General features: G+C 37.7%; 1 protein-coding gene across 23 annotated transcripts in view; it reads left to right on the top strand.

Annotated features, from left to right (window-relative positions):
- Positions 1-23,441, top strand: part of DLG2 (discs large MAGUK scaffold protein 2) — a 984,477-nt gene that overhangs the window by 487,116 nt on the left and 473,920 nt on the right. The window contains exon 1 of one of the 23 annotated variants that reach the window (XM_040055823.2): positions 7,182-7,326. The exons of 21 other annotated variants lie outside the window; for them this stretch is intronic. In XM_040055823.2, coding sequence (XP_039911757.1) covers positions 7,249-7,326 — 78 coding nt within the window. In that variant the 5' untranslated portion in view covers positions 7,182-7,248. Of the gene's footprint in view, positions 1-7,181; positions 7,327-23,441 lie in introns of those variants that run through there. One more of the 23 variants, XM_040055824.2, reaches the window with a different exon arrangement.

Here is a 23,441-nt window from a genome sequence, read left to right on the forward strand (position 1 = left end):
CTGGAGACGGTCCCAGCTGGGAGTGGGGAGCTGCTGCTTTGGCACAGGCTGGGAGAGGGACTGAAGGTAACCCAGACTGTGAGATGAGAGAGAATGGTGTGCATGGGCTGTATGGACTCTGCTGCTGCTCAGGAACGTGCTGCTGCTGCGTGGGCTCAACCCACACAGGTACACGTGTGTCTGCCTGCAGGGAGATGCTGGCATGAGATTATAGCTATCCTGTTAGATCTCATCACTTGTTATTCCTAAATGCTTCATAATTCAGTGCAACCTGGCTTCTTGTGTGTGAGGATTTTCTGGAGAGCTTGGACAATGGCATGGGCTAGGTACATTCACCTTGAACTTTTACATAATGCTGGGTCAAAGCAGTCAGTGTGATTCACCAGTTCAGTGCCTATAACTTGCAGTTCTTCTGCTTAAACTGACTTTAATTTTGCTCTTGGGGCTAATAAAGCAAAACTGAGATTTAAGGATGCCTTTGAAAGGAAAGACAGCTTGTCATCAGCCAGGAATAAAATAATGTTTAAGATGGGATGATATATATTCTCATGCTTGTTCCTGCAGCTGCTTTTTGGGCTTCTTTGGTGACTAGCAATGAGATGAACAACTCTTTATATGCTGCCTGGCTTGCTGTTCCTAATAAAGAGATCACATGGAAATTACATATGTCAGTCCCCCTTGTGGGTTGGTGTATGGACATTTCCATCCCTCACGCTTCTCACTGGATCTGGACAGGAAAGCTGTGACTGGCATAGGACTGAGTGAGAGTGGGTGCCACATCTGCCAGGCTTTGGCTATGGGAAGCCACGTGGCCACGCCCTGGTCAGAGATTTTGGGCTCCAGTGAGTGTGCAGATTCTCCAACTTCCTGTATGCTGGTTACCAAGTCACTTTGTGCCTTTATCCATCCCCACCTGAAACGGAGATGAGTCCACCATCACACAGGGTTACGTATAAGTAACGAGAAAACAAATGTACTTAAATGCTGCAGGACGGGAGGCACACACAGAGAGCTGTAATACAAGTGTTTCCACACTGAATTCAGTTTTGCTCAGGTTTATATTTGGAAAGTGCCTTGCAAGATGCACTGGTGACACACATAAGCACTGCTTGCAGTCTGTGGTTCCTCCTTTTTTTCTCTCCCCAAGGATAAATTTTGTAGTTTATATTATTTCCCGTGGGAGTACTTGCCATGCAAATGTATAACTGTGCTACATACACAGTGCTTTGATTTGATACAAGTCTGAGCAGTGTAATGGCACATCAGAGGATTTTATACACCATTTTGATTGTGATTTCTTAACACAGCAGGAAGAAATTTAAAAAATTCTATTAGAAAGGTGAGGCAAAAAGCAATTTGTGCTGAAGCAGGGACAAATAGGGAATAAACTGGCATTTTTCAAATTTTTGTTTCCTTTTTTAAGGCTGCTAGTGGTTGTTGTATTACTCCTGTGACTCACTGGAGTTTCCTATGCACCAGCAGAATCTAGAGTTGAAGATCAATTTTTAAAATCAAAATTAAATGCTGTAATTAGGTTTTTCTCCATTCCAAGACTTAACAAATAAAAGAGGAAAAAGAACTGCCTAGATTTAAAACGTAGTCTGTTACGCCATTATGCTGTAAAATGCTAGAATACATTCCTGTGTACAGGGATGTGCTGAGTCTCAGTGTCTAGCACAGAACTTATTTTATTTCCATTTCCCATCCTTCCACAGTTAAAGGTCTATTTCAAGCAATTTTGTAGCACACCCCCTCATCCTCTCTTCTCTTGACCTGTTGCACCACAGGTAGCAAATTGAGTGCCATCTACCCCGTCAGATAATAGAAGAGCAAAATAATAGCAGTGATAATTGCGTGGCAGAGTGCAGGCACAAAATATTTGGGGGCTCGTACTTAAAGGAGGTCCAGAGGAAAAAAAAAAGCTTGCATTTTATTTTTTTTACTGCTCTGAAGTCTTATGACACTGTGTATGAAATTCTTCATACCCTCTGCTAGGGAGACAGCTCTGCTGTGAATGAGGAAAGGTGACAGAGGAGATGTCTGCATGCAGTATCTTCTGTTTTAAGGGGAAATTAGACCTGGGGCAAACTTGTAATGTCACATCTGGGTTTCCAAAAACATAATTTCTAAAGAGAAATGATTTGGCACAAGAAATATTAAGGGAGTAGAAAAATTTTAATTGGAAGAGAAGAGTATGAACCTCTGTCATCCTTAATATGCAGCACTTCATTTTCACTTTTTTTTTTTTTCCATTTTTATCCAATCTCTTCCTTCATCTTCTGCTTTCTTTTTTTTTTTTTTTTTTTTCCCTGTTCCCTTCTGTGCAACATTTCTTTGTCAGAATAAGTGACTGTTCTCAGAATCATTGCACTATATTCTTGCCATTGACTTAGATGTTCCAAGGAACCATTTAGCTTTTAAGCAACTCAGATTTCATCTTTAAAACTCAGGACCAAAAGGTAAAATTTTAAAATTTGTATTTGATGAAAAAAAATGTTATGAAGCATCATAACTGGTAGAAAATACCATAACTAGAAATGTACATACCCTGCAGTGGTGGGTCAGCGTGTTCAGTTTTGTGTCCCTCCTGCAAGAAAGACATTGAGGGGCTGGACCGTGTCCAGAGAAGGGCAACGGAGCTGGGGAAGGGTCTGGAGCACAGAGCTGATGAGGGGTGGCTGATGAGGGAGCTGAGGGTGTTTATCCTGAAGGAAAGGAGGATCAGGGGGACCTTATTCCTCTATAAATACCTGAAAGGAGGCTGCGGTGAGTTGGGGGTTGGTCTCTTCTCTCAGGTAACAAGCAAAAGGACAAGAGAAAATGGCCTCAAGTTTCATCAGGGGACATTTAGTTGAATACTAGGGAAAAGTTCCTCACGGAAAGCCTTGTCAAGCATCAGAACAGGCTGTCCAGGGAAGTGGTTGAGTCACCGTTCCTGAGGCATTTCCAGTGTGTGTAGATGTGGTGCTTATGAACACCGTTGGACTCGATAATCTTTCCAACCTCAGTGATGCTGTGATTCTTTTCTACGATAGTCCTTCACCTGTATTGTACTCATTACAGACTGTGCTCGGCCCTGGCCAAAAAAGAAGTCTGAATGTGTTTTGGTGGTGCTGACTTTTACTTTTGTAAGAGTGCCCAAGGGCTTCCTATAAAAATATTCTTTGTTGCATTAGGAGAAAGAACTCTAGTCCATTTGCCATTGGCTGGAGGGAAGAATGAAAAATCAGGTCCTTACAAAACCTTGGGTCTTCCATCTACTTAAAGAACTGTGAGGTTTGAGTGCCTACAATTTATATCTTCTGGACTGAATAGCAGACATTTAGATTCCTGTCCTTCATCACATTCTGGTCATTAAAGAGTATGTCTTGGCATCATGTAGCTGTGTAAGATAATTAGTTGTGCTGGGGATGGGAAATGGTTGCTTGTACAGTCAGCCAAATCAATATCTGTTGTTGCCTTGTGCTAATAAAAACAAAGCTAGCTACCTTAGATTCTCAGCTGCAGCTCTGTTCCTGTACCCACAGCTATGGAATGTTAGCAAGTAAACCTTGAAGTAAAGTGATTGTTTTATATCTTAAGTATTTCATTTTTAACTTGTTCCATCTCCTGCCCATTTCACTGGAAACAGTTCTGCAAACCCTGAATACTAATCTTTCCATCCGTCTTCCCATTCTTACAAGGAAGTCATTATTTATGACTGAAGTGTATTTGTATTTTAAATGGCCCTGTCGTCACGTTTTATGACTACTGTGTGTATATACTCAGATAGAGGTTGGAGGGAACCAGAATGCACAGCTAACATCTATCTTCACCACAGGTGTGTGAGGGGGAGGTTGACACCCCACGTGTGTGCTGTGGGAAGTTATCCCTTAACAAGGGAAAATTAATGCTCTGTCTAAAGCAAAGCCAGGCTTCTTCCCAAGTGCTGCTTAAGTAAAGCAGTACTGCTAAAATTGAAAAAGGAGGCAAACTGTCACAGTTACTGGTGATACTCTGCATACAAACAGTTGGCAAGGTGTTTGAAGCTACCATCTGTTTCGGCGCCGAGCATCAATTGCCGTTGCTTGCAATGTTGGGGAGCCATGTCATAAAAATAATAAGATTCAAGAGCGTAACTGCTCTGCACTTGTACCCGTGTGCCCACTTGTGGTGTCTCACAGAGGCAGAAGAATGACATTTAATGTGTGGTTTGGATGTGTATTGGTTTACCAAAAACCACCCACTCATTTGCAGCAAGAAGCTCCTTGTAAAATCTGCTCCTAACTGATTATCTCCTGTCTGTGATAATATTGCTGCTCAATGGCATGCATCTCTCTGTCCTTGTAACGTAGCACTTCAGTGAGCAAGCTGAAGTACGTATTACTCCTGTGAGGAGACGGCAGCTGGGAGTTCCAATTCTTATAAAGCAGCTCAGCTTGTAGCACTTCTGTAAAATGCAGCCTTCGTTATGGTTACAGTAAAATATTCATAATCATAAACTCCCTGGGTACCAGTACAGCCCTAATAAACCTGCTATTGGCAATGTATGGCAGACTGCTGCCTGATGGAGCTGTAAGGAAATGGCCTGCAGTCTGGCCATTGCTGTACTTGAGGCTTTGGATAGATCTGCAAATGCATGCAAACAGTTAAAATGTACTTCTGATTAGAATCAGGATTAAGTATTTGGCAAGATTTATTCTTCCTGATCTAACATTTTCAGTGGGTGGAGAAAATTACCTCCCTATTGCTTTGTCATTATTTCTTAAATGAACAATGTATTCTCTTTTTTTTTTTTCCTTTAAGTGGGATGAATTGTGGCTTTTTATTACTCCCTATTTTTCCTGAATAAATAGTTCAGTAAAGCTGCTAATGTTGATGATAAAAGTCATAAAAAGGAAGTTTTATTGTTTAATGAGTATTTCCTTCGATTTTCTCAGCTTCTGAATATACATAAGACTATATAAATAGTTGTTTGGGAGAATGTACCCTTTTTTGGTTGTACTGCAGTGATTTCAAATTATGCTTATTCTCTTCATAAAAGCATGAGAGCAAAGTGGGAGAATTGTTCTACTGTTTATGCATATACTATGTAAGATTTTTTTTCTTGTTCTTTTAACATTTATAGTGTTGGTTAAGCTGTGTAATGATGTTGCTTCTCATTTTCTACACTTTTTTTTTTTTTTTTTTCTATCCATGTTTCCTTACAATGGTATCACATCTAGAGACAAGGTCTCTGATTTCTTCCTGAATTTTTCAGGTCATCTTTCTTCCTTCTCTTGTCTACCCTTCCCTCTGTTTTAAGACAATGTCATCCCACAAATAGGGGGAATGGTGGAAGGCTGCTACATGGCATAATAAAGATTTTCTCACCTTGGAGAGTCTATCTTACTATCAGCCTAGATTTCAGAGAGCTGAAGTGATGTTATGGAAAGACAGCTCTTCCATAGCAATCATATTCTAGATGAGACATGAATTTACTCTATATTGTGGTCTTAAAACTTCCTGGCTGCCAGGATTAATTAAATATTTGCATTGGAAGTAGTTAGTAACTATTTTCTTCACAGAAATACCACTAGTAACCAAATATTTTGTCAGAAGGTTTTAGATGTCAAGCAGAAGTCAAGGTGTAGTTGACTTACCTTAAAAAAAAGGTAACTTGGAGTTACCTTGAAAGAAAGCCCTCACTATCTAAGAATTTCAATTTAGTCAACCAACTTACCATTTTAAAATGTGTTGGAGAATTCTTTGAACTCTCTATAATCTAAACAGAATTGAGCAGTATGTTCCTTTAGGCTCAAAGCTTGAGTAATGCCATCCAGGTACAGTACCTTGGATGTTCTCTCTAAGTTATAAGTGGGAGTGGAATATTTTCCCTTTTGATTTCCTGTACTCTGGAGAAAGTAGTTTCAGCCATTCTCTGAAAATCCTGGGGCAGAGAAAGTGTTTCCTTGGCCCCAAGAGTCCTATGCTAAATTGCTCTGCCTGTATTTCCTTTGCCATGCATCGATTAGTTTTGGGTTGCTCTTTACCACGGAATAGCAGAGTAGAAATTATTCTTGCATGTGTGCATTCCAAATCCAGCTTTGCACACAGGACAGCAGGGGTTCTCCTGGTATCTCCACACTTGTGGGTGGGCATTGGGCAGGACTTGTCTTATAAGTGCTATCAAATACAGCATGTAAGGACTGTAATAAACAGCCTTGATACTGCATCTGACTGGGAGGAACATCTGGTTTGTCATATGTCAGGAGCCAGAAGAGTATGTTTCTGGTTATTGTTTAGCCATTATAACTGAAGAGAAGTGCAGGAGTTAAAGCTGAAGTGTGTGACAAAAGAAAAATAGTGCATTGCTGTTTCATTGCAAAAATAGGTGTTCAAAGGCACTTCCCAACTCCTAATGCAGAATAGCTTGCAATTAAAGGAAGAGGGAAAAGCATGCTTACGTAGGGCAGAAGTTTGGAATTTGTGGAAAAAAAAAAAAAATCTCTCAGGTTTCTGTTTTGCGAAGGTATTATCAAAGAAAAACAGAAGCCCTTGATTGAGTCTTAAATCCTTCAGCAGAGCATCTGTGACATCAGCAAGTGAACTGAGCAGCTCTGATGCCTGTCTGTTGTGAACTGAAACTAGGTAGCAAAAATATCTTTGAATAGACCCCAGACTGCAAGAACAAAATAAAATCCGTTTTCCTTTCCTATCTTAATTGCCCTGAGACACATGAAACACCTGTTCTTTCACCTTAACAGTTAATACACATTTCTATTTTTGGCACTTTTGTACCCCTTTGCTTTCCTGCAGTGCTGTGTATCTCATTTTTGAACTGCTGCTGCTTCTGTTGCATACTGGCTAATCGGAGAGAACCAAGGAGTTAAATTTCAGAACAGGAGAAGAGGAGGTGAGCTGTCTGCTACAGTAGTTTACTGCAGCTTCCTTTCATACTGACACATATGTAGTTTGTGGTGACAGTGCTAAAGAACTGCAGACAGGCACTTAGCAGACTGGATGTGAGCTGGATACAAAGATGCCTCACCCTGGACTTCCTGCTGGCAGTATGTAAATACACCTGCAGACTGGCCACACTGGGTGGTTTGTTTTTTTTCAGAAGGCAGCATGAAAGGACTTGACAAAGCAACAGCATAGTTAAGACCTTAACCAGCATTAGATCTGTATCTCAGTTGTGGGGGAAGTTGTTTTTTGGTGGTTTTTTTTGTTTTTTTTTTTTTGTGTGTGTGTGTGCTGCATATTCAGACTGAAATCTTCTTCACTACAATGTTTGCCTCTATCTGGTATGCCAAGAAGCTGGGACGCAGGTTTGTGCATAACGCCAGGAAAGCAAAAGCAGAGAAGGTACGTTCCTAGTGGGAATATAAAGCCTTATGTCTCATGCAAGCTGCCGGCTGGCATCCTGTTGTGTGTCTACTTAGCTTTTTAAAATACCATGAAAAACGACCTATTGCCAGTCCTGATTTTGTACGAGAATCCACCAATATTTTGCATATTATTAAATACCGGGGAGAAGATCCTTTCAAAAGTCTTTATGTCCTCTTTTGATTGTTTTTCTTCCCAGGATAAACAGCTGTACATCTGGTATGTCTGTGTTAAGGGAGCACTCCAGTGAACTTGTTGCTGTGCTGCATTATTTTTTCCTCGTACCATATTAGGCTCTTAAACAACGGCTGATTCTTTGCTGCTTGTATATATATATTTTTTTTTCCTAGTGTGCTACTAATGAGGATGGAATAGCATGTTAAGCATTTATAATGTTTGGGAATTTTGTTTCACGGTACTTGTTGAAACTGTGCTGCAGCGTGGATCCTTTTATTTAAAAAAGATATAGGTATGTAAAAATGGTCAGTACTATCTTTCAGTATTTTTCTCTCATAAAATTGAACTGTATTTAACTGGCTGTTTTCTGGAAGCCCTTGTAGGTAAGAGGCTTCTGACCTCTTTCTCCCTGAGCAGAACTTAAATAGTTTTAGAATTTGCAGTAATGATAATTAGGGGATATCAAGGCAATTGTCTTTTGTTTTAAGTATAGAAAACATTAGTTAGTGGACCTGCAATCCAATTTTGTCTACATTACCAGAAAAACCATTTTCAGAAAAAAAACCCCAAAAACAATTCCTCTTTCATAAACTCAGATTTAGATTGGGGAGAAAAAACTTCAATATAATGTTATAAAGTTACCTCATTAGTCTGATAATGAGGGCTTCCTCTTTTCCTTGTTGTCTTTGATGTAGTCAAAGACTTTCTAAATGGGCTGCTTTATTATGTCTTTAATATATCTTATGCTGTGTAACACAGCCACCAATCCTTTGTAACTATCATTGCCTAAATTCCTTTGTAAGTGGAAAAGCCCTTCACCTAAAGAAAATTATCAGCAAAAATATATTATATTTGTGGTTGAGGGGAGGATGGGGGGGGATGTTTGCTTTTTCTGCAAAATATTCCCAATGGTTAAAAAGGAACTTTGTGGAAATCTTGAAATTTAAATATGCAAGTCATTGGGAAGTTACTTAAACAGTAGTGATTTATATATTTGACATCATATACATAAGAGGGAAATAGAAATGCAGAGAACTATACATGGGGCTGTCAAACTTTCTCTGTCATCAATCACATTTCCATAAAGAGGGCATCATATAAACTCTCCTGCTGATTGCATATTGCTATGGGAGGAAAAAGTTGCAGCCTGGATCTTCCTTAGTCCTGAGGGGCTCCCTCCAGAGGAATATTTGCTCTCAGGCTTCCTCCAAGATGACAGAGGCAGGATGAGTGGACACATTCCACTCCTGACACAGTGGAGCTCACTCAGCAGCTTTAAAAACAGATTTGGTGTGCATTGCTTAAAGCATATATGGTCATAGATTATTTCAATAACATTGAAAAATTTCAGAAAGCAGTGCCAGAGTACTCACTGAGAAACTATTTTCTTCTCTGTAGAGTCTTGTAGCACCAACTAAAAGAATGCTTTTAAAAAAATGTCTCTTTTTCTCTTTATTTTAAGTACTTTAAATATTTCTTTATAGATTTATTATATTGCTACTTGTTCATCCCTGTACGACTTTCAAAATAACTGACAACTTAGGTCCATGCTATTTAAGCTTTCAAGCTATGCCGAACAGTTTTTAGGGAAAGGCTTTTTTGATATTACTTGAGCATGCTATTAGAATATTTGCATGGGAATTTCATTTTTGCCAGAGACAGTAAGTGTGCAATAAACACCTTGTAAAATGTTTACTTACTGCCTTACACTTTTTTTTTTTTTTTTTTTTCCCCCCCTTGGACGTTTATTCCACAGTCAGAGCTCATTTATAATTTTTAATTTTTTTTCCAGCAAATCAAAGTCTAGCAAATCCAGAAAATCCCATTCCTAGCAGGATGCTATTTCAATAAGTGCCATTAATGATTGGAAGCTGATCAACACTGACATCTTCAGTAACAGGAGAACACAAATAGAATATACATCTATCAAAAAATAAATTCAGAATAACATTGAACTGCATGCCTTGTTTTGGCTTTGACCTTTTTTTCTTATAATGGTTGAATAATCCAATTATTAAGCAGTTTCACCTTTTTTGTTTCCCTAGAAGAGTAATTAGCTGTTTTTCTCTGTATGCATGATTTGAATGATACATTGTTTTCATAATGCACTTTTGGAGGTAGTAACATATAGCAGATTTTCTAATACCACATGTGTGCAAAAAGATTTACTTGCAGTAACGATCTGGAGAGTAGGAATCAGAAGACTGGGGCTCCCTAACAGATTTTTCTATTATGCTTTAATTCTTTGGATGAGTACGAGTCAAGAATTTATTACGGGCTATTTCTAAGAAACAGAAATTTTGCATGAGTCTATTTATTTTTGTAAGATGAGGAAGAAAAAGGAGGTTGGTTACAACACTGGTTGCTGTGTGTGCACAACCTGGCAGTGTAGCTCCTTGAAATGTCAAAACTTTGTGCCTGAATTGTGCAGAGAGAGGACATGAACTTTGATCTCCTTTGGATCCCACCAGGATGTCCTCCCAGCTGTCTGTTTAGGGGAGCAGAGCTTCCAAGGTGTGAAGCGTGCTGCGCCAGGGGGTGCACACAAGGGCAAGGCAAGGAAGGTGTCCCTGCCCAGGTCAGGGAGGTTGCAACTAGGTGATCTGTAAGGTCCCTTAAAACCCAAACCATTCCATGGTTCTGTGGTGACTGCGGCAGTCCTTGGTGGGGAGAGCTGTGGTGGCATTGATGTTGACCGCTTGGTTCTCCTGTGTGTGTGTTCTGCACCTGTGTGAGGGTGTCTGGTTGTGACCATGTGGGTGAACATGGCCCACAGTGGCTCCAGAGGTCTCCATCTTATCCAAAGCTGGAGCTCCTGTCCCCATCCTGCTCATCTCCCCATACCTGAATATGGCAACCCCTACTCCAGGGGTGTTGGCATACAAATTGCCTCTAAATGAGTGGGACCTGCATCTTGTAGCATTGCAGCTGAGGGCTGGGGGCTCACAGGAGCTGGAGGACTGATCTTGAGCCTTGGGGAAATGGAAAGGGTATCAGCAAGCAGCAGAGCTGGGAGACCAAAGGAAAGAGGTGGGTTTGTTGTGGGCTTGCTTTCTTATCACCTTACCCAGTACCTGCTGTTGAGCGCAGCACTACTGCTCCTGCCCTGCCTTTTCAGTTCTTGCTTCCCCCTCCAGCCTGGCATTTCCATGGACTTCACGCTCAGATGAGCCTGACCCTGTGGAAAGGCACTCTCTCATTAACACTCATGTAAAGGTGAAGAGCTTCAGTGTTCAAGGGCAGGCTGGATGGGGCTCTGACTGGGCTAGTGGAAGGTGTTGCTGCTCATGGCAGGGGGATTGGAATGAAATCACCTTTAAGGTCCTTTCCAACTCAAGCCACTCTAGGATTCTATGACTTCCTGGTAAATATTAGGCTTCCATAAACCAAACTTGAATTCTCACTGTTAAAATTTCATCTGGCGAGTGAAAAAGACATCTAGGAATAATGGGATGAGTGTGCACCAGTATTTCTATTTGAGTCATACTTTTATGATATATTTTAAAACTTTATTTTAATTCAGAACTGAAGCAAAATATTTTGAAAAACCTTCAAATTTTGGAAGTTGAACTATTTTTATTTTTTTTTCCCCTAACCAGTCCTGGCTAAAACTACTTGTAAGTAAAATGGGATAATGCCTATTAATTGCTCTTAATGTTTTCATTTTGCCAAATCTTAAGTATGTTTCTCTACTTTATTGTTTTCATTAGACCAAATCATAAACTCTTTCCAGTATGTGTTGTACTTATTATCTACAAATTCTATCTCAATCTGGTTGTCTTGGCTTGATTGCTAGTGTTACTCTTCCCTTCAAGTAGTGTGACATTTAGTGTACAGGGAATGCTGCCACTAATGTTGCCCTAAAAGAGTTGAACTCCTTTCAAGTCATTGCTGGTCTTACCTTGTTTCATTAAAGTTGTTAAACTCCTTTGAGTTTGTCACATCGAAAGGATTATTGTTAGGAGAGTAAACATGATCACTTGAACCTTGGAACTAAGATTGACGTCTTGAATTTTTCTCATTAAACCACAATCAAGCAGAAATCAAGAGATGTTAACTGCATGTGGTTATGCTATAGAAATAAGTATTCTAAATGGTTGGAAGAGGCACAGAAAAGTAATGGAACAATTAATCATGTTGATCTGAGAAAATGAGCTAAAGTGTGAAGAAAGCTGATAATGCTTCACTGTATCAGTAGAATTTGGGTTTCAAGAGTCAGTCGCAAAAGTGGGAAAAGACTTGCCAAAGTTACCACATAATTTAATTAAAAAAGGGACGTTCAGGACTGGTTTTCATGCTAATTCAGACATGGAACATATTGCAACATGAGACCCAAATTTTAAACACTATAGAATTAGTTATGTGGGTGAGATTTTGAAGCTAAAGATAACAGTCACTTTAAAATGAAGTCTCTCCTTGCAGATTATTTTAGGGAGCAAAACAACAGGGTCCATGTGTAGTGTTTAAATGAGTTGATTTTCACTATTCTGTAACAGTAGAACATTGTTAAAAATCTCTTTCTAGTTTTTAGAAATCAAATTACTCCTAAAGTGTTATCAGATGTAATGATAAAATAGAATGCAGTTTTTGGACTATCAATTGTAAATAAAAATAAAGATGACCCAAAGGTCACATTCACAACTGAGCACTATAATTTTAAATGAGTAGTTTTGAAAGTATTGTAGTGCAGGCTACATAAGTAGAACATAGACCAACAAACAGTTTTTCCTTCTGTGTGCTTGGCTTTAGAGTTGTTTTGGTTAAATCAAGTATCCTTGACTCTCAGCCTACAATGGAATATTTTCAAAAGACCCCCATAAATATGCTTTAAGAAGTTAAAACTGGGATGTGTAATGACAACAACAACAACAACAAAGTCTATAAATGCAGGCATATTTTATAATTTTTTCAAAACTATTCTGGCAATAACAACAATCAAGTCTTCATATCAAGATGACACTTGAATTTAGATGGTTCTCATATTTGTATTTTAGCATAGCTAATTACAGGGTGGGCAGTTCTAGGATATATATTCTTGTTTCATTTTTGCTTTGTTTACAAGTAGCTATCCAGAAATTTAATTTGAAAGAGATAAAAAATTCACTTGAAACAGTAATTATTCATAACATAGAAACTCTGTCATTAAGTAATCATAAAACATATTAGCAGATAGACATGTATTTTCTTACATTATTTTTGCATATATATATAGTTCCAAAGAAGAGAAACTCTCTCTTTCATTCAGTGCACACCTTAGATTTCTTAAGCAGTCCTCTCTTTCAAACCAGAGCTTATCAAATCATTTACAGTCCACTGGGGTTGTGATGAAGTGATAAAACTTGCAGGTCTGGTTATTGCCTTGGCTAAAGGTGAAATGACTGCATCTCTAAGGGACATGTCATGTAGCTGCCACATGCTGTAAGGGCAATGGATAATTTTATTTGTGTTTGGACAATCAAGGGCCCTCATTGTCCAGGTTCAATGTGTCACTTATTGGCAGAATTACCTGTTCGAACAGATGCCAGAGTTACCTCAGCCTCCTGGAAGAATCTTTTCAAATGGACTTTCTAAGTGCTCTCTTTCACAGTTTCATGGAGAAATCTTATCTTTTCACACATAGCTGTGTGAAGAGAAATATGGAAGCGTTCCTGTATCCAGAGCTCTCTGTCTTTTGCTTTAGCACAGCTCAGTTGGAATTCTAAGCCATTTTCTCTTATTGTGATTTAATCCAGAAACATATAGCTACTCAAGTTGGATTTTTTTCCTTTTCTTCTTTGCATTTGGTTATAATCCCATATGCACTAAGATTAATATATAACAGGAGGGATAAGCTGCCTGAGTAGGGATTTATTTTAACTCACTGCCGCCTCACAATCACTTGTAGTAGTGATAATAAATAAATTCAACTAACCTTGGAAAAATGCAAGAATGCTGTTTTAAGATAAGATACTGATCAACAGTAAACTACTGAAGTTATTCCCTTAAAATTCTAAATTTCAAAGTATTCTTTTTCTTTTAATTGTGTTGTTTTTTGGTTTTTGTTTTTTTTTCTCTTCTGTGAGGGCTTCTTTTCTTGCACCTGGCCAGGCCCAGAACCTGTCTGTAGCAAGTAATGAGCAATAAGGGGCAGTCCTGGTTAAATTAGTTGGCTTTTTTTTTTTCTTTTTTTTTCTTTTTTTTTTCTTTTCTTTTTTTTAAGTTAAAGAAGTACCTGTTAACCAGTTATGGATGAGGCCTTGGTAAAGAACAGAATATCTTCTCTCCTTCTCTCCAGTCTAATCTAAGACTCCAACCTTAGCTGACTGCCATACATTGGTGATGCCTGTCCCTTTCCCCCATGCATTATTTTGGCATGTGCTTCTCTGTACATTTGCCTGTCAGGTACTGCCCATAGATGTCTGTAGCATGGCACTGAAAATAGTTTTTCTTTTTCCCTTTGCCATTTTAGCCAGCGCTGTGATCATCTTTGAAAAAGGTTAAGTAATTTTTCCAGTTATTTTTCATCTTGTTTTCTTCAAGACAACTGAGATGGACAGGAACCTTCAAAGAACGACAGCCGCACCAACAGCTGCATTAATTGCTGCTCTGAGTGCTCAGCTGGAACTCAAATAGAATTAGATTGGACCTGCCTCTAATGAATAAGTGGGCTTATTATCATTGGTTAAAACCTAACCTATTTTCTCAAAGAAAAGTTTTTTCTCATTTTCTATTTTCTGCTTTCATTCAGTAAATAATTTATCATTTCCCCCTTTTTTCTTTTCTTTGTATAACTACTGCATTTGTATTTTGGTCTATGTTGTATATCAAGTTCTGTTAAATCCCAGTGTGCAACATTTTGAATATATTTAACTCATAAGGCACTCATTATTTTATTGGAATAGTTTTACTTCTTTGCATTTATATACAGTATTCGAGTATATTATGGAAATGCTTTGTGTGATGTGCAAGCATGATTTTTTTTTTTTTCATGACTTGCCTCTCTATCCTGCATGTGCAATTCAAAACAGTGCATAATAAATAGTTGTTTGATTTGTGTTCTGAGCTGCATTTGGCATCAATTGCTGTGTTTGCAAATAGAGATCAGTTTGAAACACTGACAAGAAACAATCTGTCCTTTGGTATTAGAGTCTCTGGAGGAAACCAAGATGAAAATTCTCATACTGCTCCTAAGGTAAATTATCAAATTATTCTTTATGTGTTTTTAATGTCCTATATGGGCCATTAGAGCTGGTACATATGTAACTTGCTCTCACTGGAAGGCAGCCTTCCAAAGTCATGTGTGTGTAAAAAGCTTTAGTAAAATTTAGAATTATTGTCATGTCATGCTATTCTCAAGACAGTTTATTTTAAATGAGTCACATTTTTATGATGAAAAAAAATTCTCTGCCATACACTACTTAAAATGTTTGTGCGTATCAGGGAAAGCTTGGTTATAGCTCTAATATATATTAGCAGTTTCAGATGAGCAATTGGAAGGAATCAAGGGACTAACTAGTACGTGCAGTCTGAGAGGTTTTATCACCTGGAAGGAGGCCCCAATACCGCATGAAACACTCACAACGTTTTCTGACGTGTGAAGCTCTCTTTTTCACAGCAGCTTATGGGTAAACAGCAGAACAAGGCTCGTCACATTTCCACCCCTCCCACCACCCATCCTCCCTCCTTTACCAGTCTGTTCAGGAATAAAATCGCTCAGACACAGAAAGTATGTGCAGGTACCATAGCTGGCACCACCCTTAGCTCTTCTGAGATGACCCACATGATACCAGCACCACGATAAGTGCCTCACCGTGTTCGGTATTAACTGCTGCAAGGCTATCACATGCCTTTCATGAAGATCAACATTGTAATAACTTTATCATTGTTGAACTGTGATTGGATTTGAAGAACAAACTGCGTGAAATCTTTATTTCAATCCTAGACTAAGATTTCTTCAATTTACTTCAGTCTGTCTTACTGGAAGTGCTTTCATGTTTAGTACAGCCATGTTTAAACTAAATATGGATTGATTAACACCTGTGATATCACTCATCTTACTTCTAAAAAGTTTACTTTACAAGTTGCTTTGGGAAGCAAGGCCACATCATTAGGATTCTGCAGCATAATGAGAGGCATGCTACCAAATGTTCACTTCTTTATTCCATTTAGAGGCTTGAAGAACTATAGCATGAAGTTTTGTAATTATATGAAATATTCTTTAGCCTTGAGACATAAGGAATATGTAGAAAAATGTGTTTTACTCCTACTCTAAATATAATATTCTTTTCCTCTTAGCTGATGAATTACGTCTACATAACTGTGGTTTTCGTTCGTAGCTAACAACTTTTTTAAGATTTTAGGTGAATTATTTTTGACAAGACTGTCATGTACTCTTGTAAGATAGCAAAAGGTCAGGATATTCTGAATAAAATAAAAACAACCAGATGGGTAAGGAATATCAATTTGATTTTTTGAAAGAGATGTTCAAGTTGAGGTGAAAGCAATCGTGTTGTCACCCTTTGTTTTCCAGACAAGCCTGATAATTTCTTTGTTTGGTAAAATAGTCTATTCGACAGACCTCCCTCTGAAATGGGGCATGATGATATTGTTCTTAATTTTCTCCAGCCTGTCTTCCTTTGTTTTCTCCATTCTTTGCATCCATCACTGTGTAGAAGGGTAAAAACCATCCCTAACCTTCCTCTTCTGAAAGCTTAGTTATATGAGTTAGACAGACAATAGCAGGGAATAGTTTAAGAAAGGAGGAAAAAATCCCCAGAACTCATGCTCCATATTGCTACACACTTAGCAAATTCTGAAACAATCAGCATTTGTTGAATATCTGTTTTGAAAGCTCACCTTAATTAGATTTGATGTGCATCAACATTTGTTGTTCAGGTTCAACACTGGGAAGGATATATTCATCTTGAGAAGTCTTTGCAAAAGCTCTGTGTGCAGTTTCCTAAACTGGAAATATAAACAAATTGTTGGGTTTTTTTATGAGTCTGGATGTATAAATGCAAATGAATTTAAAGTATTGTACCTGGGACGGTTTGATAATTGAATATGAAACAAAGAACTGCTAGATATTCACAAGGAAGTTAAAATGCCATTACTCTAATTAGAGGTGTTAGCAAGGAAATCATTGGAGCAAGACTATTACATTGCAAATGTAGTGCCTCAAAGTGCATTGCATTTTCAATTCATTTAATATGACATTTAAAAAATATTTCTGTTGAAACTACAGGAGGGACCAGACCTATCAGGAAATAGCAGACTGGCTAGCCAAATACATGATTCTTCACTTAACTGGTAAAGGCAAACCCCACAAAAAGGAGCAAGTTTCCTACCAATTGTTCTAAAATTTTACCATTACTGCCCACAATAAAGTTAAGACTATTGCTGTTTAAAAGATTGATTAATTTCAGCAGAACACCTTCAGCTTTTGCTACCGTTTGTAATTAAATATTTAGTTCTGTAGTAAATTAAGCATGTCATGATCTCTGCAAAGTGGTTCTCCGTTTACTGCTGCATAAATGTTTTACAAGGTTCTGTATTGTTTCGAGTAAATTAATAATGAAGATTTAGATTTTTACTGATTAATAATCTAATTTACTATTTAGGAGAAATCTAATTTAGAATTTGAAGCAAAATTGAGGTAAATATCTTTGGCAAGGATCCCAATTCCCTGACAAAATCACCAAGTAATAAAAAACCAAGTCAGGGTAAAAGAAATTAGGAGATTGGAACTTCCAGAACAAGTAGCTGGCATTTCCCTATGAAATCTGAAAATGTTCTCTAAACTGCAGTGTTCTTGGACTTGACTTTTCTTGTCATATCAAATCGTGAGTACAAATTCTATACAGCAAATTGCCAGGAATTTGTAAAGCAAAGAAATAAGAGTTTGGCATAAGCAAAGAACTACCTAAACTACTCAGATCAAAATAAATTTATGGTGGCATTGGTAAAGTATTGCAGCACTCTCTAGAATATTGCTTCTATTTCTGATGCCCATGGAGCAATAACCAATAGAGATGATAAGAAGTGTTCAAAAGCTGAACGATCCAGGTAACGTATTGCAAGGTGGGATGGGAAAAATTCTTCACAGCAAAATTTAAGGTCATGAACAGCTGTACTGTCACACTTAGCTGTGAAAATATGATAATGAGCCGGCTGGTGAAAACCGTACATTCTAAAAAATGCTTGAAGTGCTGATCAAATGTGATGTCAAAGTACAATGGGTGGAGCAAGGAAAATTAACTAGCAGCGGCAGCTAATAGGGAGAGATACCTCACATCCTTCAAGCTGAGGGAATAAAAGTTGGGATTGTGCAGTTACAGGATCTGGGAGCCTCCTTGTGCACTGATGCTGTTTGGGGTGAACAACTCTGGTTTTGCCATATGTAGCCATATCTTCAACACTTAAAGCTCTGACTTGAGATGCTGTGATTAAAGTCAACACTTCATAGATTCAACTGGTTGCCACCTGATGATGAGATCAAGTTCTTTGCCAAGAACAGTTGAGAGTAAGGGTACAGATTTTAGTTCTTGTACCTAACATTTTTAATTTTTTTCCAAGACCTTTTCTCTGTCAGTAGTTTGCTTGTGTCAGTTGTACTTTTCTGCTTCTAGGAAGTAGAAGTTTAGTCCAAGAACAGAAACACTGAGGTTTAATTTTGGATTTATATAGAAAATGCTATGGTTTTTGTTTTGGAGAATTCCCCTTGATTGATCCAATAGTTCTTTTAGCCATTCTTCTATTATAAAGTAATTTAAAGTCAAATTTTGGTTCTTTCACAGATTTTCTGATTAGAATTACTTGAGTAGGAATGCCACGGTTTATCAGAGATCGGTACATGTCCTGCTGTGTTTCTTTGTACAAACAGGTCATATTTGTTGAGTGGAGAGAGGATTATTTTAATTGACATAATTAACTTTTCTTGTGATTATCTTGGGCTCGAAAATGCATCTTGCTCTTTCCCAATTACCGCTTTTTCTCTGATAGAGCTATACATGCTGTGTGTAATAATGAAGGTAGTTTTGGAAGGACTTAATGTATATAATTGGAAGCTAAGATGAGGAAGTCTTCTATCAGCAGGAGGGTAGGAGAGCTGGGCTTTATAATTGAAGTACAGTGTAATGGGATTACCTACAAATCTTAAACATCGCTTTCATTAAGGAAAATAATAAGCATATTTATTAAATACAGTCTCTGCTTGGGACAATATTTGTTATTATGAAAAAGCTTTTGTAATTAAGCTTGGGTCTAAAAATGTATTGAACACACTACATCAGTTTCTAGAAAATGCTTTTGTGCATAAAATTTTACTGAAATAGAAAGAGCTTTCACAGCAGAGGCAGTTAGCCAGATATTAGTACAGCTCACATCTAGCATTGACTGTAAATTTTTCTATTTGCTTTCAATTTAGCCAAGGTCAAATCAAAGAAAAGTCACAGTCAAATATGCTTAAATATTTATCTTTTTATGAAAGCTTTTAATAAGTTAACTGTTTTTCATGGTTACATTTAGTGGAAATAAAAGCTAGATTTTTTTTTTTTTTTTTTAAGAGTATTTCCTTGTTGAAACTGCAGAAATGTGATGCTTTAGGAATTATGGGATGGGTGACTATGACCCAAATTTTGCATGCCGCCACACAGAATCCTCCAAGGAGTCCTTCTTGTCCTTAAATATGCATCTGTGATAATCTCCATAATAGTAGAAAGTATTTTTATACCATTTAGAGCATTTTAAGTGTGGCTGCTATGTGGGTGCTTGGGGTAAAATATTGTGGTCCCTCTGGATGTCCTTTACTTTCTTTTCATTATATTTTTCAAGAATTTCTCTTTAGGGAAAAAAAAAAAAAAAAAAAAAAAAAAAAAAAAGAAAAAATAAAAAAAAAAAAATAAAAAAAAAAAAAAAAAAAAAATAAAAAATAAAAAAAAAAAAAAAAAAAAATAAAAAAAAAAAAGTTAACCAAAGCCTGTACTGAAAGGAACTGCCTTCAACAAATGTTGCAAACCCTCCCAGGTTACTTTGAGGAGTTCTGCTATGGTGATGCCTACCAAACACTATTGACTGGGCAATAAGATATTTCTTTATCTGAAGGATATATATGGAATAGGATTTGCCTATACTGTGAGTATGAATCTAAGATTTAAAATATTTTCTGTCATACTGTACACATCTAAAAATGGTGTTTCTGTTAATTTACAGAAAAAAGAGTTGACAAGGCCAATAGGAACAGTAAAGAATTAAGTGAAAAAGGCAATACTACCTCCACCATTGCCATATTCTCTATCACCAGATCCCCTGGCTCATTCAGAAGAAGTTATACATTTTTCCTTCATTATGGGCTGCTGAACTACCCATAGAAACCTCTCTTCTTGCCTTTCATGTCCCTTTTCAGATTAAGCTCCGAATGGACTTCGGCTCTCCTAACCACATCCCTGCATGCTCAGTGTCTCCATATTCCCCCCTGGTCCTTTATCCCTTTCACCTCTTGCAGGCTTCTTTTTTAACAGTTCAGTTTTGTTGGGAGCCCCCTTTTCATCCAAGACATCTCATTTAATCTTCTCTTGGGAATAGTTCATTCTTGAGCTTGGAAGACATGACCTCTGAAATAAAAAACCAGCTCTCCTGGACCCTGGATCTATCCAGGGCTTTATTCCATGGTATTCTTCCAAGCAGATCTCAAGAAAAATAAAACAGTCATAGATATTCCTTATGTTTGGTGCTCATTTTCAGGTCCAGTCTCCAGAATTTTTTGCCACACTGAGAACTGACAGAATGATGCCAACTCATCTATATCTGAACAAGTTGTTCTTGAGGGAATGTGTAAAAATGGAAAATTTAATCTTGCATACTAGGTAAAAGTGTCAGTCTTTAATCACAGCTCTACCTGGTGTCTTCTCAGATGTAGATTTTTTTTTTTTTTCCTTTTTTTTCATTACTGTAAAGAATGATTATATCTCATTCAAGGAAAAATCTTCTGGAAGCAGGAGGCAAAGGATTCAAGAAAAAAAAAGTCATGTCATTGTGCAAGATTCTCTTATGTGCTCATAAGAGAAGTTACAGGACATCAAGAAAGAGGGAAATATATGATCTGGAACCCCCAGTTTAGCAGTAACTCAGTTTAAACTGTCCTATCTGCGTTTTCTCAGGATTGTCTCTTTGCCAAGACCTCTCACAAAGAGCCTTGCCTTCATATTTGTAACTCAAGAGCATTTTGCAAAATTTGGCAACAGTACATTCCCTTCCCTTTTCCCAAGTGGAGAACTGTTTAATATTTTCCATTCCAGCTTTCAGCAAGTTCTCCATTATCTTGTGCTTGCTAGTGACATTCCCATGCATCTTTTAAAAGTTTCTTTTACTCCCCTGACAGCTTCCTTCCTTTCATTATGCTCACGTAGATTTGCCTGGTAAGACCACAAGATAAGAGTTTCCTATTTTTTCTTTTTGAATGCAGATTCTGATACTGACAACTCAATGTAGGAGCTTTTTCTTTTTTTTTTTTTTTTTTTTTTTTTTTTTGTCTGTCGAAGAGTAAATAAAGAAAAATGCTATTTTGATTATGGCAAAATTAATGAATTTGCTATTTTTTTTAAATGCAGGTTAAAAGCAAGACAATGTAGTACTGTTGAAAAGAAAATATATTGTTGATTCTAGGTTGCAACAGAACTAACGAGGGCAATAGTTCCCTAGTTAATTATTTTTTCTGCTTTAGTCATTATACTGGAGGCCCAGCAACTTTTTAGCAATTTCTGTGTCTTAGAATACAGACCATGGAGATGCCTGGCTGAAGTTTGTTCACCCAGTTCATCCTTCCTTCCTTCCTTCCTTCCTTCCTTCCTTCCTTCCTTCCTACATACCTTCCTTCCTACCTTACATCCATCCTTCCTTCCATCCTACCTTCCGACCGTTCATTGACCCTAATTAAAACACTGCAACACCATCCATCCCCCCCCAAAAAAATCCCCCCAGAACACCACCACAGATTTTATAATATTTTTCAACCAGTTATCTCAGTTTCTGGGGTCAGATTACAACTTTACCAGGAACATTTTGACCACTTATTACAGCTGATTTAGTTGTCTCTAGCTGGAAAGTTCCATTTCACGTAAAAGGCTGAACTGGATGGCTTCTGGCTTTGTAGTGAGGGCAGCAGGTTCCAGCAGGCTGGTTCTGAGGCGTTTGAGTTGGTTATATGACAGAAGATGAAATGTTTCAAGTAATCAGGGTCAGAAAATTCATTCACAGACAAAACTTTTTTTTTTTTTTTTCCTAAAAATCTCGCATGTCAAAGAACTAGAATTGAATGAGACACTGACAAGATAGGAAAGATGAGAGAGCAGAATCAAACTTGCTTGAATGATTGCTGCTTTAGATGTGGAGTTTGGTTTTCACCTTTTCCTTCCTCAGAATGAGAAAGGAGCAAGTATGAGAAAGCATCATCTTCAGGGGGATGGTGTATGGCTGCCAGCTGGCCAGATATTTTCCTCTGTTTTGGAAGCATCTTTAGACACAGCAAGGTAGGCTGCATGGCAAAGTGCTCTGTATACAGATAACATTTCTGGCTTCTGGGAGAGATGAATTAAAAGGGATAAAGTGAAAGACAGAATTTAGGAACAAGAAAACTGAGTTTAGCTTTGGAGTCATGCCAGCTAAATGCAATTAAATAGATTAGGAACTAAGAAAAAGACATGAGAAGCTCGCTATAGATGTCAGCTCAAAGAACAGGAAAGGGCAAAATATCACCAGGGGAGATTATACAGAAAAGACAGAGAAAGAGCAAGAACGTTGGAGCATGAACAAACCACAGGCATGACAAAGACAGGCAGTCACGAAGGGAAACTGGAAATCTGTAAGGTAGGACAGAAATGCATGAAAACATTTCTGAGAATAAAGATTCTGTGCAAATGGCCTTATATTTATATCGTAGGAGCTTGTTAGTAACCTGAGCAAAAATCAGATCTGCAAAATGGAAGTTTTGTAACTCCCAGCCTGGGAAGAGCCATGTTGGATGTGTCAGAGAGGAAAGTGTGTTGCTGAGAATGCACAGCAGGATGCTGGATTTTGGAGCTGGCACTTGCAATTTTAAATAAATGACCTGTCCATTCTTGTCTTAAATAACTTCCTTAATTTTATTTTTTCAGGTTATGACATCAGTTATACCTTTTTAATTAGTCATTCATATTTTTTCTCCAAAATGTTTAAAATATGACAAGAAAAACATTACAAGAAAACCTTGTAATCCTAGGGGGAAAAAAAAAGGCACTTCAGTAAAATTACAAGTAATAATAAGTAATTTTCATGAGTTATGGATAACAAAATTACATTATTAAATAGCAATTCATCATATATGACAATCAGAAACCCCAGTTAGTGAAAGGTAATTTTCAATTTCAACAGTTACACAACCTTGTGATTGTTCTCCTTTCCCATTGATTTTCTGAGTAGATTTAAGTGCTTTGGACTACTTTTGCTTATCATTTAATGGAACAAATGTATTAGAGAGGCCCAATGACCTTGTTATGAATCAAGAATATAAGCCTTGAGCCGAGCCTATGCCAAAAGATGCACCCAGTTTGCTGAAATGCTGGTGGGTCACTCTTCACTTAGGCTAGGCTATTAAAGGACAAAAAAGACCATTGCTAATATATTCTCATGCCTACTTCTGGCAATAGATTCTGACCTTCCTCGGGTACAAGAGCTTTCTAGCTTGGGGAAAGATCTTTGTTGGTCAGTTATTTTACAGCTAATTTGTCTCTAGAGATTGTGATTTTTAAAAAGCAGCTGTGCTTTGGACTTGACCATTTAACAGATTAGTAAAGTGCTTGATAAGCAAAGTTACAGTAATTGTAAATTGCCATGTGTTTCAACAAATTCAATACTCTGATCTGCAGGAATTTTCAACAAACCATGCTTCCATTAAAGTATATCCT

Source organism: Hirundo rustica, chromosome 2, assembly GCF_015227805.2.
Source record: "Hirundo rustica isolate bHirRus1 chromosome 2, bHirRus1.pri.v3, whole genome shotgun sequence".
In the NCBI taxonomy this organism is placed as follows: domain Eukaryota; kingdom Metazoa; phylum Chordata; class Aves; order Passeriformes; family Hirundinidae; genus Hirundo; species Hirundo rustica.